Consider the following 15212-nt stretch of genomic DNA (forward strand, 5'->3'; position numbering starts at 1 on the left):
TGCCTATTTATTCCTTGCTTCACGCAGCCTTTACAGACTGGGCAACTCTGTTAATCACAGAGAGGTTAGGAAGAAACTCCACCTCTCTCCACGGAGCTAGATACAATTATTCAGGACATATTTTTTGTTCTCTACTATCTGGTTCTGGCTTTTATCTGAGATGGGACACTGCCCTAGATGCCTCCTGGAGTTTGAAATGGCGGGGGAGATCCCCACATTGCCCAAGCCTGGGTGAGTGTTTAGCAGCTGAGCTTGGATTGTGCAATATTCCTTGGAAGTACAAGTCCAGATCTAGACAGGTTCAGTCTGGGCATTCACCTGGAAGGGAACCTAGTTCATAAATGACCAACATGAGGCCTTTCAAATCCAAAAAGTATCCTAGGCCCGAGAAGTTCTTTAAAATCTCTGGTTTATGCTTGTTTACAGCTTCAGTCCCGCTCTGCTCCTCCTGAACGTGTCAATGACGGCAGCTGGAGATCTGGTGGAGTTGCCACCAAGGCACTTGATGCAAACACAATCCTGTAGTGGGATTAAGACTATTTACGACAACTGGGTACTTGCTTTTTAATTGAAGCAGATGGAAAATGCACTGATGAAAATGTCGGTTGTAAACGGATTAAGAAAAATCACAGTGCATGCCTCTGAAGACTCCAGTGAAACATCTCAAAGAAACAAAAAAGTTTCCAACCCCCCTGCCCCAACATGATGGTCGTAGTTCTTTTAAAGGTGGGAATAGGAAGTAGGGAAAAACAATCTTCTGTGTTCAGGATCACCATTAAACTGTGAAACCTCTCTGTGCATTTGTACTGAGCCCAATACGATAGCTCTGACTGAGGTCTATGAGTAGTAGGATAATATTTTAACTGCCTAAGATCTGGTGGGCTCTTCATGGATGCAGATGACCTCAGTGTATTTCTAAAGAGCCAGAGGTGCCCTGTATGCCCTTCTCCTCCTCTTCTGCAGTGTGCAGAGGTTGTGCCTTTCTGCTACAGAAATGGGCTTCTGAAAGAGCCTCTTCAGAGGCAGTGATCCAAGTTTCCTTCTGAGCTATTCCAGTTACCAGCAAAATCCAGAAAAGAAACTTGAATTTGTGTTATTAATTTAACAACATTATTATGAACAAACTGCAGGAAACAATGCATCTTCCTACAAAAAAAAGGTATAAATAAAACTTCTGATAAGCATTTTACTACATTGAATTCCTCATTCTGTTCTTTGAGAGTGTTCCAAAATTTAGTGTGCGGCTTAATCAACTTCATACATGCTTGAGCTGGGCAAGTCAAAACTAACATGACCCTGCACAAGGAAAAGCATCCCTCGCACAAGAAATCACATTCTGCTTATTTACTATATATGAAAACAGTCCCAGATCATTCCTTCCCTGAGGCAACAGGAGCATTTCAGTGTTTCCTTAACCACTGCCACCCTTCAACACTTTCCAGGAAGCAAGCTGTGTTCGCAGGATGGCCCTGGCTGCATGGTCATTAAAGCTGAGATGAAGCTGATGAAGCAAAATGACGAAACTCTCAACTTTAATGTATTCAGTGGTAATAGAGTTTCCAACTGCAAAGTATGGGTGTTGTTGCACGGTGCTGTTTAACCTCTCTTTTCTATCTACTATTGATCACACTTAAATTCTTTTGTATATAAAACTTTGGGCCCTGGTTTGGCAAAAAGTTAAGTACAGGATTAGCTTCACCTGCAGGTTACCTTGTTTAAATTAACAAGGCTGTTTGCATGAGTTAAATAAAACCATATGCAAGCTGCTATAATATTTTTAATTAAAAAGATAGTACAGTGTGTTGATACAGTGCTATGTGGGTGGCAGGCATTAAAGAAAAGGCAGAGAGCCGAGTTAAGCAATTCAGGTTGTGAATCAGACCTGCATTGAACGGCAAAAGTTCTGGAAAAAACACCTTTTTGGAAGTATACTTATCCCAGGCCTATATAGGGATCCTTTTAAAATCAGAGTCCTTCAGAAGTCATGACACTTGGGTCTGGGTTGGAAATCATCCAAAGGATTTCAACTCTGTGCTCAGGTATGATTCAATTTCTTTAAAAAAAATTGAGCTTTTTGGAGGGACTGTGACCACTGCTGGAATGTGGTAAATTAAATCCTATGTTATCTGTAGGCAGACATCGCAGGGGTTACAGCAGTGCAAACCTCTCTTCGTTTCAGACCTTGTCACTGGATACTTTCCACTTGGGGCGGGAGAGTAAAGAACACCATGCCGAGACAGGTGTCTCCTGAGCGCTTGGGTCCAAGCACCCGGGTCCTGCTTTGTTCCTGTTATCTCCCCATCAGGAGCGGCTCTGTGAGAGAGACGAGGGCTTAGCCCCACAAGAAACAGCTGCAGGTTTCACTGGCTTCAAGTCAGCAAGTCCTGCCTTTGCTTACTCATTATTTGTATAAAGGGAAAGACGTAGTTACGAAGGAACAAACATCTAAAACATCCTCTCAAAAGCAAAAACAAGAAAAAAGAAATCTGCCATGCAGAACTCCCTTGCTTAACGGAGGACAGGAGTAGAGAGAACGTGCAGTGGCATCTAGAGCAGAGAAATACCTTGAAGCTGGCAGTCCACAGTGTGCACAGCAGACCACGGTGACAGCAGATGCTGCACAAGTCAGGGAAAATTTCTGACAAGCCCCAGAATTTCCCAGTAAGAGTCCATCTGTCGTTAGCCTTCTTCTGGGTACCAGACAACATACCAAAGGGATTAACAGCTTAATCGTAGCTGATTCATATAAGGGGATCTGCATTATTTATTTGTTTATTTTACTCTTAGGGTCTTCCTGTTACAGACAAGGGAAACTGAGGCACGGAGCAGTGAAGTGACTTGTTCAAATGTTGTCTGTGGCAGAGCAAAAAGTAGAAGGGGGGAGTTGCTCAAGTCCTTTTACACACCTTTATTACTTCTGTGCTGATTTAACAGAGGAGTTACAGTTTGTTACTTGCCTATCCCTAACTTTTCTGGCCGTAATAATATATAGGTACGGTCTGTTGCTCACATATCCTTGATTTTTCTGGCTATAAAATGAAGTTACTTATACCGCAGGTGAAAGTGCTAGTAAGGCTGATTTGCACACTGTCATTTCCCTGGAGCCTTTTGTACTTGTATGAAGTTACGTGGTGATCAAAGCCAATGCATGGGCCAAACACTTTGCAAAGGCATCGTCGTTTTGCAGGTTTGCCCTCCTGGTCCCAGGCAGTTTAACCGTGAAAACAGGATATGGTACAGTGGGCCAGACCTGATGCACTACTTTATCAAAAGTCTGTTGTCGTTAATCTCCTTTTTATGAATGGCGGGGAAGTGGCAGCTGTACACAAGGATAAACAACCACCGCGGCAGAGATGCTTTGAACTGCTCTGTTCCTTTGGGAAAGAGATTTAAGATAAAGCTGAATCTGGAAAGCATCAGTGATGGTGCACCAAGAGCTGCTTATCACCCCCACGGTTTTGGACCTTTCCATCACTTTCTGCCCCGCTCACCCTGGAGCGGGCACACACACACACACGTACCCCTTCCTTGCGGATGCAGACCAGCAGCATCACCCACCCGTGATGGTGAACCTTAGGGGAAGAGCAGCATCCCCGTTGCTCCTGGTAGCAAGGAGCGTGCTCCCTGCGGCCGGGGGGCCGGGAGGGGGCCGGGGTGTTTGATGTCCCCTCACCCCCGCCGCACATCTGCCGCGACCCCGCCACATCTGTCCGCCGCCCCGCCGCGCCCCGCCCCGCCGCGGGGCCGCATCTGCCGGCACATCTGGGCGGGCGCGGCCCCTCCCCGCGGGCACATCTGGCGGCCGCGGGGGGCGGCCCTCCGCCGGGGCGGGAGGAGCGGCGGGTCGGCGCAGCCCCGCCGCCGGCCGGGGCGGGCAGAACCGGCGCGGCGCGCAGGGGAGAGGCGGCCCGATGGGGCGGCCGGCCGGCAGCCTGGCCCCGCTCCGGCTGGTGCTGCTCCTGGCGCTGGGGCACGCCTGGACCTACCGGGAGGAGCCACAGGACGGCGACAGGTGGGTGTCCCCCGCCCGCGGACCCCCGTGCTCCCGTTTCTGTGCGTTTCCCCGCCATCCACCCCCTTCTTTTTCTTTATTTTTGTTTTTGTTTTTGTTTTAATAATCCCACTCCCCGCCTTGCAGGGAGGTTTGCTCCGAGAACAAAATCGCCACCACCCGCTACCCGTGCCTGAAGCCCACGGGCGAGCTCACCACCTGCTTCAGGTGAGCGCCGCGGCCGCGGAGGGCGGAGGGGGGGGCGTGGGTGGGCGCGGAGCCGGCGGGCACACGCGTGGCTGTGGATGGGGGCTGGCTGCCCGCGGGGAAGGCGCCGCGCCGCCCCCGGAGGGGACTGCGGGGGACCCACGCGTGATGGTGGCAGGCGCGGGAGCCGCGGCAGTGGCATCTGTGTGCCTCCCCTCCCTGCTCCGCACTAACCCACCCCGGCATTTCCTCTGCAAAAGGTTTTATTAAAACTCGCGGCAGTTGTCACCTCAAAGGCATCGCGGGAGAGGGTGCGTGCGGTTTTGGTTGCCGTATCCTGGCTGTCAGTCATGGATAGAGTGCGAGAGGCTTCCTCCGACCTGGATGCCGAGGAGTGCATCGGAGCTACAGCTGCATCAGTTGCAGGATAGTCAGTGAGATCAACCGGATTTACGCCACCCGAAAGACGTTTACATTTAGGTAGATGAATCATACCCTCAGAGTGAGTAACTTCTTCAGCAACCAGCTCTGGGGGAGACTTCAGCAGAGGGCTCTCAAATTAAGTAAGATGAATCCAACCCTGAGTTTTCATTTTTCAGCCATGTATTTGAGAAACTTTATCTGTTTTCAGTAGGATTTTAAAGCTGTTGTAATGATGACAAATGTCTAGAACACTTGACAGTAGATGTGCTTTTGGAGAAATATACACTAAGTACGAGCACACACGTATCCCTTTACTGGTGTCCCCTGACTAGTCCCGTCCCCACAGATGAGATGTTCCATCTACAAAAACTGCTTCTTGTCAGAGGTTACTTTGTGGAGATGACTGTGCTCTGCCTGTGTGTGTATGTGTGCATGTGCCAGAGAGCCATTTATGTATACCAAAAATACAATAAGGCGCATTGACGTTTGTGAAAAGTGTTATAGAGAGATCGTCCATTTCTTCCTGGGGCATTTTCTGTTTGTCAAAAACGAGAGAGCTGCAGACGCATGGTGCAGCAGCGTTGTGCCTTGCTCACGCGCTTGGGGCTGGTTCATGCCCTCCGGCAGCCGCAGCCACAGCCACCTGGGAAGGCGTCACACCACTGCCCAGTTCCCAGCAGCATTAGCATCCTTACAGCCCCTGGGAAGGGCTCCGTGGGGACTGGAGACCACCCTTCCCTGCTTCCCTTACCTTCGCTCTCCTCTCCCTGTGAAGGTGAGGCAGAGCCCGCTTATAAGCAGCTCTGTAGCACGCAGCAGCACACAGCACTTCTCGGAGAGAGGCAGCGTGTAGGTTTTGCAGGGAAGAAGATTACTTGGTTGAACCTGCAGCGTTTCTCTGGTTTGGGAGCAGAGCACTGGGGTGAGCAAGTTTGTGCTGAGTGGGGAGTGACTGAAGGAAAAAGCCAGAGTAGGCTCTGCATAAAGCAGTGCACGCAAGACTGTCCTGCTAGTTACTGCATGTCCCAAAATCCGTCTGAGCAAAGTGGGGCTGCTTTGTGTGTAATAGATGAGGACTTCATAGGCTCCACCAGCTGCTGCGGGCCACCGTGCAAAGAAAGCAGGACTCTGTCCGGCTGCCAAGTCCCACTAGCACTTTCTTTCATCCTTGCTGAGGTATTTCTGACCTTTGGGCTCTGGTTGTGCCGAGCCCTCCCTCCCTTCCCAGCTCTCCTCCTGCACAATCCCAAGCGGTATTCACCATCCCAAACCAGCACAGACTGTGAATTAGCATTTCCAAATAGCTGCATTGCACTCTAGGTTGTTTTGGTTCATGTTTTCAATTCTTTTCTAAGGTCTGCCTTGCTTTAAAAAAGAAAAAAATCAATTTCCATGTAATCATGTGTTTTCAAGGTCTAACCTTTAGGATTGGGTGAGGAGGGCTCCATCCCCCACCCTGTGAGCTCTCTTCGTGATGTCCGTATGCACAAGAGCAGGGCAGCATCTCCTAAACGGAGGCGTGTGGCTCAGTGGAGCAGCTCTGCACGGAGGCCATACCTGCGCTGTGATGCGCTGCTGGTCCTGCCCCTCGGAGGTGAGCCACGCTGTGATGCGGACCAGCAGCATCACCCACCCGTGATGGTGAATCTTAGGGGAAGAGCAGCATCCCCGTTGCTCCTGGTAGCAAGGTGTGCTTCCAGCAGGCACATGGGATTAACCTTGGCAGAGCACATTTTAATTTAAGATTCATTAATATTTTGAGGTTGACGCTGTTAGCAAGATGACAGGAAACTTGCAAGTGTTGACTAGTCCTGTGGTGCGTGGAGGCGGGTTTTGTTTTGTAGGACATTCAGGTACTTTAGGGTTCTGTTTTCACATCTAGAATGATAGCGAACGTTTAAAAAACTTCAGCTGGACAGGAACTCAGCTGTGGCTTTAGGGAACTTTCACTCCTGGTTTCTGAGAAACTTGATTTTGGTGTTGTAATATTTATTCTTACAAAATTTCATTTTTTATCTTCCTATACAGTTTTTTTCACAGTATTTTGTAATGACAATAGTTATGAATAATGTAGTAATTTATATACATGGTTAGAGGTAGTTTAAAAGGATAGTTAATGTCAGCTGCTATTTACTATTAGCATACACATCTAATTTCTTTTCTAGGTCAAAGTACCTTTTGTGTAGAAATTAAACAAACTGACACAAAATTTATCTCATGTCATAACATGTCAGGCATAAGGTAACATGCAGCACTACTAATGATCTGCTGTGCAATTAGTTAAATAAAAAAAGAAATACATTTGAAGTCAGATGTCAAAATTCCTGAGCAAAATTAGTTTTCCAAAGCATAAATTCCTGACTGAAAGCAATTTCATCCTTTTATTCCTTCTGCTGGAATTTGTCATGAAAATCAGCATGTTTGCAGAGCACTTCAATAAAAATAACATCTTTTCATCGCAAAAAATATTTCTTGAAAAATTTTTTTTAGCAAGATTTACTCATGAATAAAGATGAGCCAAATGGAGGGCCAAGCCAAAAGTGGGGCCAAGCACTGAGAATATACTGGCATTTTTCCCTGTGGTCATAGCAACCTTGTACATAATTAGATGTATTTTTCCTTTTTGAATGTGTGCAGTCTGGCCCTTGACTTAGTTTGATTTGTATTTTTTTAGATGTTCTCTTTATTTATTTTCTTAAGAGTACAGAGAAACAGATGCAAAAAGCAGTGGGAGCTTGTACAGTATCTTTTCAGTGCAAATCTCATTTAAACTCTTGTATGTAACCGCACAAAGTATCGGGTACTAATGGCCCCATTGCAAAGGTACAGAGAATAAGTTCTGCAGATTTGTTGATAATGTAATAGTCCAGTAAGACTTTGAATTCCTCGTGTATGCAAAATTAATCAAATTCAGTGAAATTTGGGCAGCATCAGACTATGAGGCCCCAGTCAGTTCTCTTCAGTGCTTCCATGTGTTATCACTTGCATATGACAATTGATTTTGTACATCTTAGCAGCAGTCCTTTTCATTACAGTCCTTCATTCATTTTCAGTTTAAATAGTGCTACCGTACGTTGTTTCTGTGGTCCAGAAGGAAAAGCAGCATCTGGAATAGGCATCCCCTGCTTTATCCTGATCATGTAGGTGTGTTCCCATAAGGTGATGGTAGTGGTTGTATCACTTCCATGTTCAGGAGGCTCAACATCTAATCTGGTGCAAGTTACTAATTGGAGTTCCTCCCTTTTTAAAAATCAGCAAAACTTGATCACCTAATTAACTGTTGTATATTAGGAGAGCTAAATATTATATTCAGTTAGAAGTCAGAGAGTGTAGAGAAAATGATTCAGAAAGACAATATACAGACTTAACAGAAACATTTGCTAGTGGGAAGCTGTTTGCCCATCACCAGTTGTAAGAAGATTCAAGCATGAAACAGATGGAAAAATGAGAATATTTGTATCCCCTGACTGTGGAAACCTCTTTGTCTACTAGGCACTTAAATATTGTTGTGAATTGACTTGAAAGAAATAGTTTTGCTTCTTTTCAGTTTTTTTTTTATAAAAATAAAGGGCTAAATTAACGAAACCAGCATGCGTGAATCAGGCAGATGAAAAATTGAACCTAGAGCTGCGTAGCATGGAAGAAAACTTTAGCCATTGCCTTCATGGGCAAAAGGAAGGGATTCTTTTCTTTTATGCAGCTGAAACTATTAGTCTAATTCCCTCTCAACTTGCAAATAAAATTGACTAAATTAGCTGACGAAAGTGTTTTTTTTAAACAAATAGGCTATTGACCTGGTGAGAGAAATTATCCACCTTTCTGTGGCATCACGGTGAGCACTCTCTTTTTCCTCCATTTTTTGCTGAAAATGAAGCGTGCAAGTTCCTCGAGGAACATATTATACCCTAATTGTGTGTGTGTAGTGATGGAGGCTGCTCCTGCTCCTTCCTTCTGCAGGACCAGCAGGGAGTAGGAGGTTTAGAATAAAAGCGCTTGGCAGAATAGTCCTTGCTAATGATGGTAAAACCTTTGTAAAGATGTGGCAAATCTTTACATGTTATATCTGCAAATAAGCCCCATGTTGTGGGGCTTAAATCTTGGCTTAGAACTTAATCAGTAACTTTTTTTTTTAGTATTTCGCAAGCAAAGGGTCTTTTAAATAGGGTGAACATGTTTCAATGTAGGTTGTCAGCTCCTTCATCTGATAATTAGCAGTTACAAGTATTTTACAGAGGCCCTCCCTACATTTCAGGTTTTAAATTTTGCTGTGAAAGATTGCTCTACACTTCATAACAAAAAGACAATTCAAATGTATTGCAGAAGAGAATGTGTGTATACTTACACCCTACTTAATTCTGATGCTAACCAGAGGTCCCATGCCTCAAAAAGCATTTCTTTTTACTGTCTTGAATGCTGATATTGCTGTGGAACCTACTATTTTTATAGACTGTATCATTTTGCACATTCTTAAAAGATAAAAGTAATTGCAAGTAGGTTGGATTGTAGCTGTTTCACAAAGAGCAGCACTTTCACTAATATGCCCTTGGGGACCATATGCAATTCCTGGTTCCCAGATACTCGACGAGCGTGTTGCAGAGCTTTCCAACAGGAAAAAAAAAATGTCGTATACAATTTTGAAGCTTTCAGCTGGAGTAAGCAAGGATGATGATTTGTCATCTTATCTTCTGACGTTTCTTTTTAGAGATTTCTTTTTTATTGTTGCTGTTGTGTTTCCTCTCTGAAGTTTTGCTGACTATTTCAGTTTTAATAGAATTGAAAGAGTCCCGATTGATATAATAGTAAAACCAAGAAATTTATCTGATTAGAGCAAAGTACTGCTTAATCTCCAGTTATCATCTTGCAGGGAAATGCGCTCTATGGTGGAATTTTAAGAGAGGATGTGATTTCAAATTTGTTTTGGTTTTAGAAAACTAAACATGCACAGCAACTGTAATTCTCCATCTGCCAAAAGAGTTTCTTTACATTTCAATAAACTAACAATTCTTCTTCTGCACATACTTCAGTGGTGAAGTGCCACGAGCTGCTAACTCTGTGCATCACTTGGGGTCATCAGCGTCTGAAACATGCCTGTGTAGACTGTGAGTGCTACTGAAAAGAGCTGCAGCTATGCTACTTGTTGAACGGATTGAAAATGAGGATTGTCAGAACTTACTAATTTATTCATCCTATGAAGAAGCCAGTGAATATGCATATAGTATTGGGCCTTTTGAAGTCTGTGTCAAACCATCATCATGAAAACGATGTGTTCAGCAGCTCTGCGATACGTCATATCTGTGGAAGGAGTGCTGCTCTTCGAGTTTTGCTAGCACTAATTCTAATAATTCATTCACTAGCATGGTATTTATGAAGAGATGCAACAAACATAAGTGCTAAGTGCTCCCCTAGTTAAAACATTTTTGTTGACTGTTTTATATATACCTTTAAAAAAATCTTCCTGGAAATTGTCATCACAGGTAGACTTTCATACATATGAATAAATAAAATTTTGCTTCAATACACCACTATTTTACAAAACAGTGTATGCTACAAAGATGCTAAGACATTTTTCCCGGCTCTCCTAGAATTTCTTTCTCACTATTTATTTGAAAGTAGCACTTTTTAAGCATTATGGTTCTGATTGCAGTCAGTCCTCAGTTTGGTTCGATTTCCTTTGCTGTGATTGCCAAGGGAATAGATTGCTCGCAGTTACTGAGACACATTGTGAATATCTGCCGGTTAAGAGTAACACCAATGCCACACACACGTCTGTAGGTTTCCATACTGCATTTGGGTGGCCATGACTTTCTGGGTCACTTTGCTGTCTCAGGTGCTAAGGCTAAGGATCTTAAATCTTACCGAATTTTGGTGAGGTTAGGGACACTTGAGATCTCAGCAGATGTGCATGCTCCTGGCTGGAGCAAAGCCTCCTGCAGCAAAACATGGTGCTGCTGTGGGTTTATTGTGCAGTGCCTCCTCTGTACAGCCAGGTCACTCCAAAATGAACCAATATAATTAATGATCTTTCAGAACATTGCATAATTACTGTGAGTGGTGCACTGAGGTAGGACGTGCTACAATTAAAGGATGAGGTCTGGCAAATGGTTGTTCATGCAGTCCAGAAGTTTTTGATGTTCACATCAAAGCAGTTTGGAGAATTTTAAAACTGGCAAGCCAAGAGCTTTATGATAAGTGCCCTCCTTGGTGGTTTGATCGATAATGAAATCCAGGTGCATTGCATTACGGTTTTCATCTACAGAATATAGGGTTAAATATGAACTGACTTCCCCAGGCATGTCGTCTAGCTCAGAGACTCCAGACAAACAAAATAGTAGCCCCAGGGCCTCCCATGGCTGATATGAACTATGTAATAAAAATAAGCCGCCAAAGGGAATATGACTTTTGTAATTATCCTAAGTATTGTATATGCTCCCTAAGGTCAGGCTGCTTTGTCCTTAATAAAGTGATTGCAGTCTCTCTTGCTAACAGCAGGACGTTATTAATACTTGTATTACCGCTCCCATTGTGATAGAGACCTGTTGAGCTGGGGTGTTCTGTACTGATTGCAGTCAAAATAGGCAAGACAGAAAAGGCAGGAATGGAAGGATAAAGGTACGGAGCAGCAAGGAAGAGAAAGGAAAAAAAAAACCGGGGCATGGAACAGGCAGGGAAAAAAAAATGAATATAGACATTACAAAAGAAAAATTCCATCTTGCTGGTGGTTTGTGTGACAGAAACGTGTGTGATAGAAGGGAGGTAATCACTCCCCAAAGAAGTATAATTTAAATGCTTCCAGGCTTCTATTTAAGTAGAACCCAGGAAAACAAAACATCAGCCAAAACCAAACAAAAACACACACACATGCACCCCCGGGAGGATGCCTGTTCTCCCAGCTAGACTTGGAGCTAAGCTACAGGAGCTGATGCATCTTCCCTTGACAGCCTCTCCGCTTCCTTCTGTCTTCAGCTTGGAAAATCTCTCTCCCCCTCTGACAAGTGCAGGTCTGCGTGGCTGCAGGAGGGACACCTTACAGGTGGATATTTAAATTGCCCGTTCAGTCTTTGCTCAGTTCAGATTGCCTTCGCTCATTGCCATAGCACAGAATTTTTGGGAAGTAGTTGAACATGAAATATTTAAACTACGCTTGGAAAAATAGATCAGGCTTGCTAGACATCCCAGATAAGATGGGATTGCCCATATTCTGCTGTGAAAGCCGTTGCCCAGTATGAAAAGCACGTGGGCAACAGGTTTTCTGAGACTTCTGCTGTGCTTGCCTGTTTTTTCTGTCATTGCATGTTTGGGAGAGCACTTACTGTGTGCATGCAACAGGGTTACACAAAGGAGGTATGTGTGAGATACCTGGTGTGGGCTGTGCCGCTGATTTACAGATGTGCAGACACTGTACCTGGGATACACCCCATTTCAGACTGCGCTCACTCTTGTGCAATGCTGGTCGTTTGGGGCACATGTGATTTTGGGTTTTACTGAGATTGTGCTGGATTCTCACAACCTTGAGTTTAGTTTTTGTTTTTGTCTCCACCGCAGTGCCCCGAGTCGTGAGGCGACTTTTCTTTCAGTGCGTGAGTCATTGCTGAGTGTTCAATATCGGTGTCACTTCAGCTGGAGCTGTTGGGGATGGCAGAGGGCTTGCTTTGTGCTAAGTCCGTGACAGGGAGAAGATCTGCTCTGGAGACCTTCGTTTGTGTTGCTTCTGTCTCCTGCAGACCCATATGGGTCACTCCAGGGTTCCTCTCTTTAAAATTCGCGCTTACTAAGAGGCTGAGACTTGTGCCCACCGTCCAAAAAAGCAGAGCTGACTGATTTACAGTAAAAAAAAAAACTTTCCCCAAATGCTGCTCAGAATTTTTTTCTCTCTGTTGTCCGTTTTCTGTTTGCTTGGTTTCAGTTTTCAAACTAATGGTGGCTTCTTTTGTAATCTAACAGTAGCAAATGTCACTCTGCTGCTCTACTTTACCCTTTCTTCTATGTTGTTCCAATTGTCGGCAGAAACAATGGAGAGCAGAATCCACGCAGTGCTGACTCACTTTCTTCTTGGCCTAGGAAAAGAAAGCAATTTGTTTGCATCTCCTTGAGGGTTGCTCTGTTTAACAGTTGAAGAGAAAAACAATTTCAGTTGCAGACAGTAATCTCAGAGTTTAGTTGTGTTTGGAAAATCCTTCTCACTTAAAGAGTGTTTTCCATCATGTTGTGTTGATTTCATTGTTGATCCTGGTTCAAAAAATGAAGTGCGAGACTGTAAAGCATTTAGTGTACATCCAGCTGTTAAAAATACGTACTTCTGGGTTTTTTGTTAAACTTAAGTTCTAGCCACATCCATTTTAATTGATGATCTGTGCTGGAATTTAAATAAGGTGAAATACACAGTGATTATATTCACTGTATTAATATTACCAGCCACTCAGTAGTAAATGCACATCAAACAGAATTTTTCTCTTTCCTTTTCAAATGGGCTGGGAGCTAAAGTGGTGCGTACACAATGTTTTAAGCGAGAAGAGAGGCAAAATCAAAGCTATAATCTGAGTTTTTAAATAGATTGTTCTTGCAGAATGAATAGGTTTATTGTAAGTCAAAGGCAAGTTACACTAGAGGGAGAGTCTAGAGAAATACAGGACAATATTCATCTGGGCTAGCAAGTGTATGACAAACAATAGTCTTTCTATGGAGAAATTAGTGGTGCATAGCTTCCGATGTGAAACAGCAGTGTTCATGTTGGCTTCACAGTCTCATTATCCTCCCTCAAGGGGGAAGATTGACTACCTAATTCTCCGTAACAAGATGCTTAAGTCCAAGAAGTTAGACAGTACAGTCTGCAAAATGAATGAAGAAATACATGAAGTATTATCGTAATATTTTATGAGTAATGGGTAAACGCTGACAGTTTAGAAATTTGTGAAAACACACCAAAAAAAGTATGCTCAGAATTCTTTTCATAAGAGAGAGCAAATGACTTTATTGGATGCGTTATTTCATTGTAAATAACTTCCTGCCCAGAGCTCCAACGTCTCAGTGGAATGTTAATATCTCTATGATCACATTCAACACATTTAATATATGTTGTAAATCTGACATCTTGCCTATTCAACAAGATGTTATTATCATACTCAATTTTCATTATAGAGTTTATTATCATAGCTGCACCAAAAAAGTGGTGTCGTTTCCTAAACATTGCTCTCTGGAATTCTGACAAAACCCCTTAGTTTAGAGATTATTGCCTTTGAGAGTTGAAATGAGTTGTAATTCAAACAAAAATAGCCAAAGGGAAAATTATTTAATCCTTATAATAGCATCTGTGGGAAGAGAAAAGACGGATGAAAATGGAGTTGAGGGTCTTTGGTAGATCTTAGTGGTTGAGAAACGGAGAGTGAGAGAGAGACTTGAGGGACCAGGGGTCACTAGAGCTACTGTTTGGTAAATGCTTGATCCTCTAGAGGATACGTGCTTTTAATTGCAGCTTCCTAAGGCAGAAGCAAGGAGCAGTGGCAGACAGGCATGCTGGCAGCCTGGGCTGATCTCTGCCCACTGCCTGGAAATCAGTAGCATGATGAACCCAACCGCACTTGGGCTGTTGGTCTGCACGATGGCCCAGACAGTCTACGGGCAAGCATGGCCTCAGATGCTGGCCTCTCGATATATTACATAACACGCTACGTATATGGAAGATAGTATATTTGCTTAGGCAGATGTAGAAAGGTTGTTTTGATGTGTATTTAGATTTAAAAAGCTCATTAGGGGTTTTTTGGTTTGTTTTGTTTTTCCTGAAGAAAGTGTATGTCTGCTCCACGGGACTTCCTACTCCATGGAGGCTACAAATGCATACCCAGAGAGCGGCTGGTGAAACAGCTTTAAATTTTAAATTTGAGAGATGAGGAGCCTATAGCAAATGGGTCGTTGTTTTCTTTTTTTGAATTTTCATGGAAAAATTCTCCTTTCAAGCTTTTCTGATTTTAAAATGAAGAAACACAAAATGGAATGTGATTAAAAATGGAGAACGTGGGATACATTTTCATTCTACCTTGTCCTGCTTGCCTTCTAGCTTGTCTCATAGCAAAACAGAAGATATTAAAAATGTTACTTCTGAGAGTGTTTCCCTGCCCACTCTCACCCTTCAATTCCCCCCAGTTCTTTCTTCCAGACAAAAAACAGTAAACTGGGTATGTGGGATGGAAACGGGACAACCTGACACTTCCCAGTTTTCAGACCTTTCTGTTAAAAGTCTGCTTTAGGAGTCGAGGCTCAGTCTGCTCTCTCTGTATATGGTCAATGGGGAGACAGGGAACGAGTTATCCTTCAGGCCAAGTTAACATGTCCTTTTTCCTCTTAGTTTTAAAACTTCTTAAAGAGAAATGAAAATTTTGCTGTGATATAACCTCAGTGAAGAGCTTTACCCACAAAAGTTTATAAAGACAGACCTGCATTCCTGGCATCTCCTCTGGGTTCAAAGTAGATTCAGAGTGCATTCAAACCTTCTCCTTGTATCTGGTCTTAAATTAGGTCCTTTTCCTGCAGAAATTTCTACTACTTGGCATGCATGAATGTCTTTGCAGGAGTGCTCCCTTCTTGATTATTCTTAGAA

General features: G+C 43.7%; 1 protein-coding gene across 2 annotated transcripts in view; it reads left to right on the top strand.

The window, feature by feature from the left end:
• Positions 1–3841: 3841 nt before the first annotated feature.
• The window catches only part of CCBE1 (collagen and calcium binding EGF domains 1), a 100111-nt gene continuing 88740 nt past the window's right edge, over positions 3842–15212 (top strand). For both annotated transcript variants that reach the window (XR_015707948.1, XM_087773249.1), the window contains exons 1-2: positions 3842–4012; positions 4139–4219. Coding sequence is in view for 1 of the 2 variants with exons in the window: in XM_087773249.1 (XP_087629375.1) it covers positions 3912–4012; positions 4139–4219 (182 nt within the window). In the remaining variant the exon portion in view is untranslated. The remainder of the gene's footprint in view (positions 4013–4138; positions 4220–15212) is intronic.

The sequence above is a fragment of the Nipponia nippon genome, unplaced genomic scaffold, assembly GCF_047370975.1.
Source record: "Nipponia nippon isolate SJK-2023a ecotype South Korea unplaced genomic scaffold, ASM4737097v1 scaffold_39, whole genome shotgun sequence".
Classification (NCBI taxonomy): domain Eukaryota; kingdom Metazoa; phylum Chordata; class Aves; order Pelecaniformes; family Threskiornithidae; genus Nipponia; species Nipponia nippon.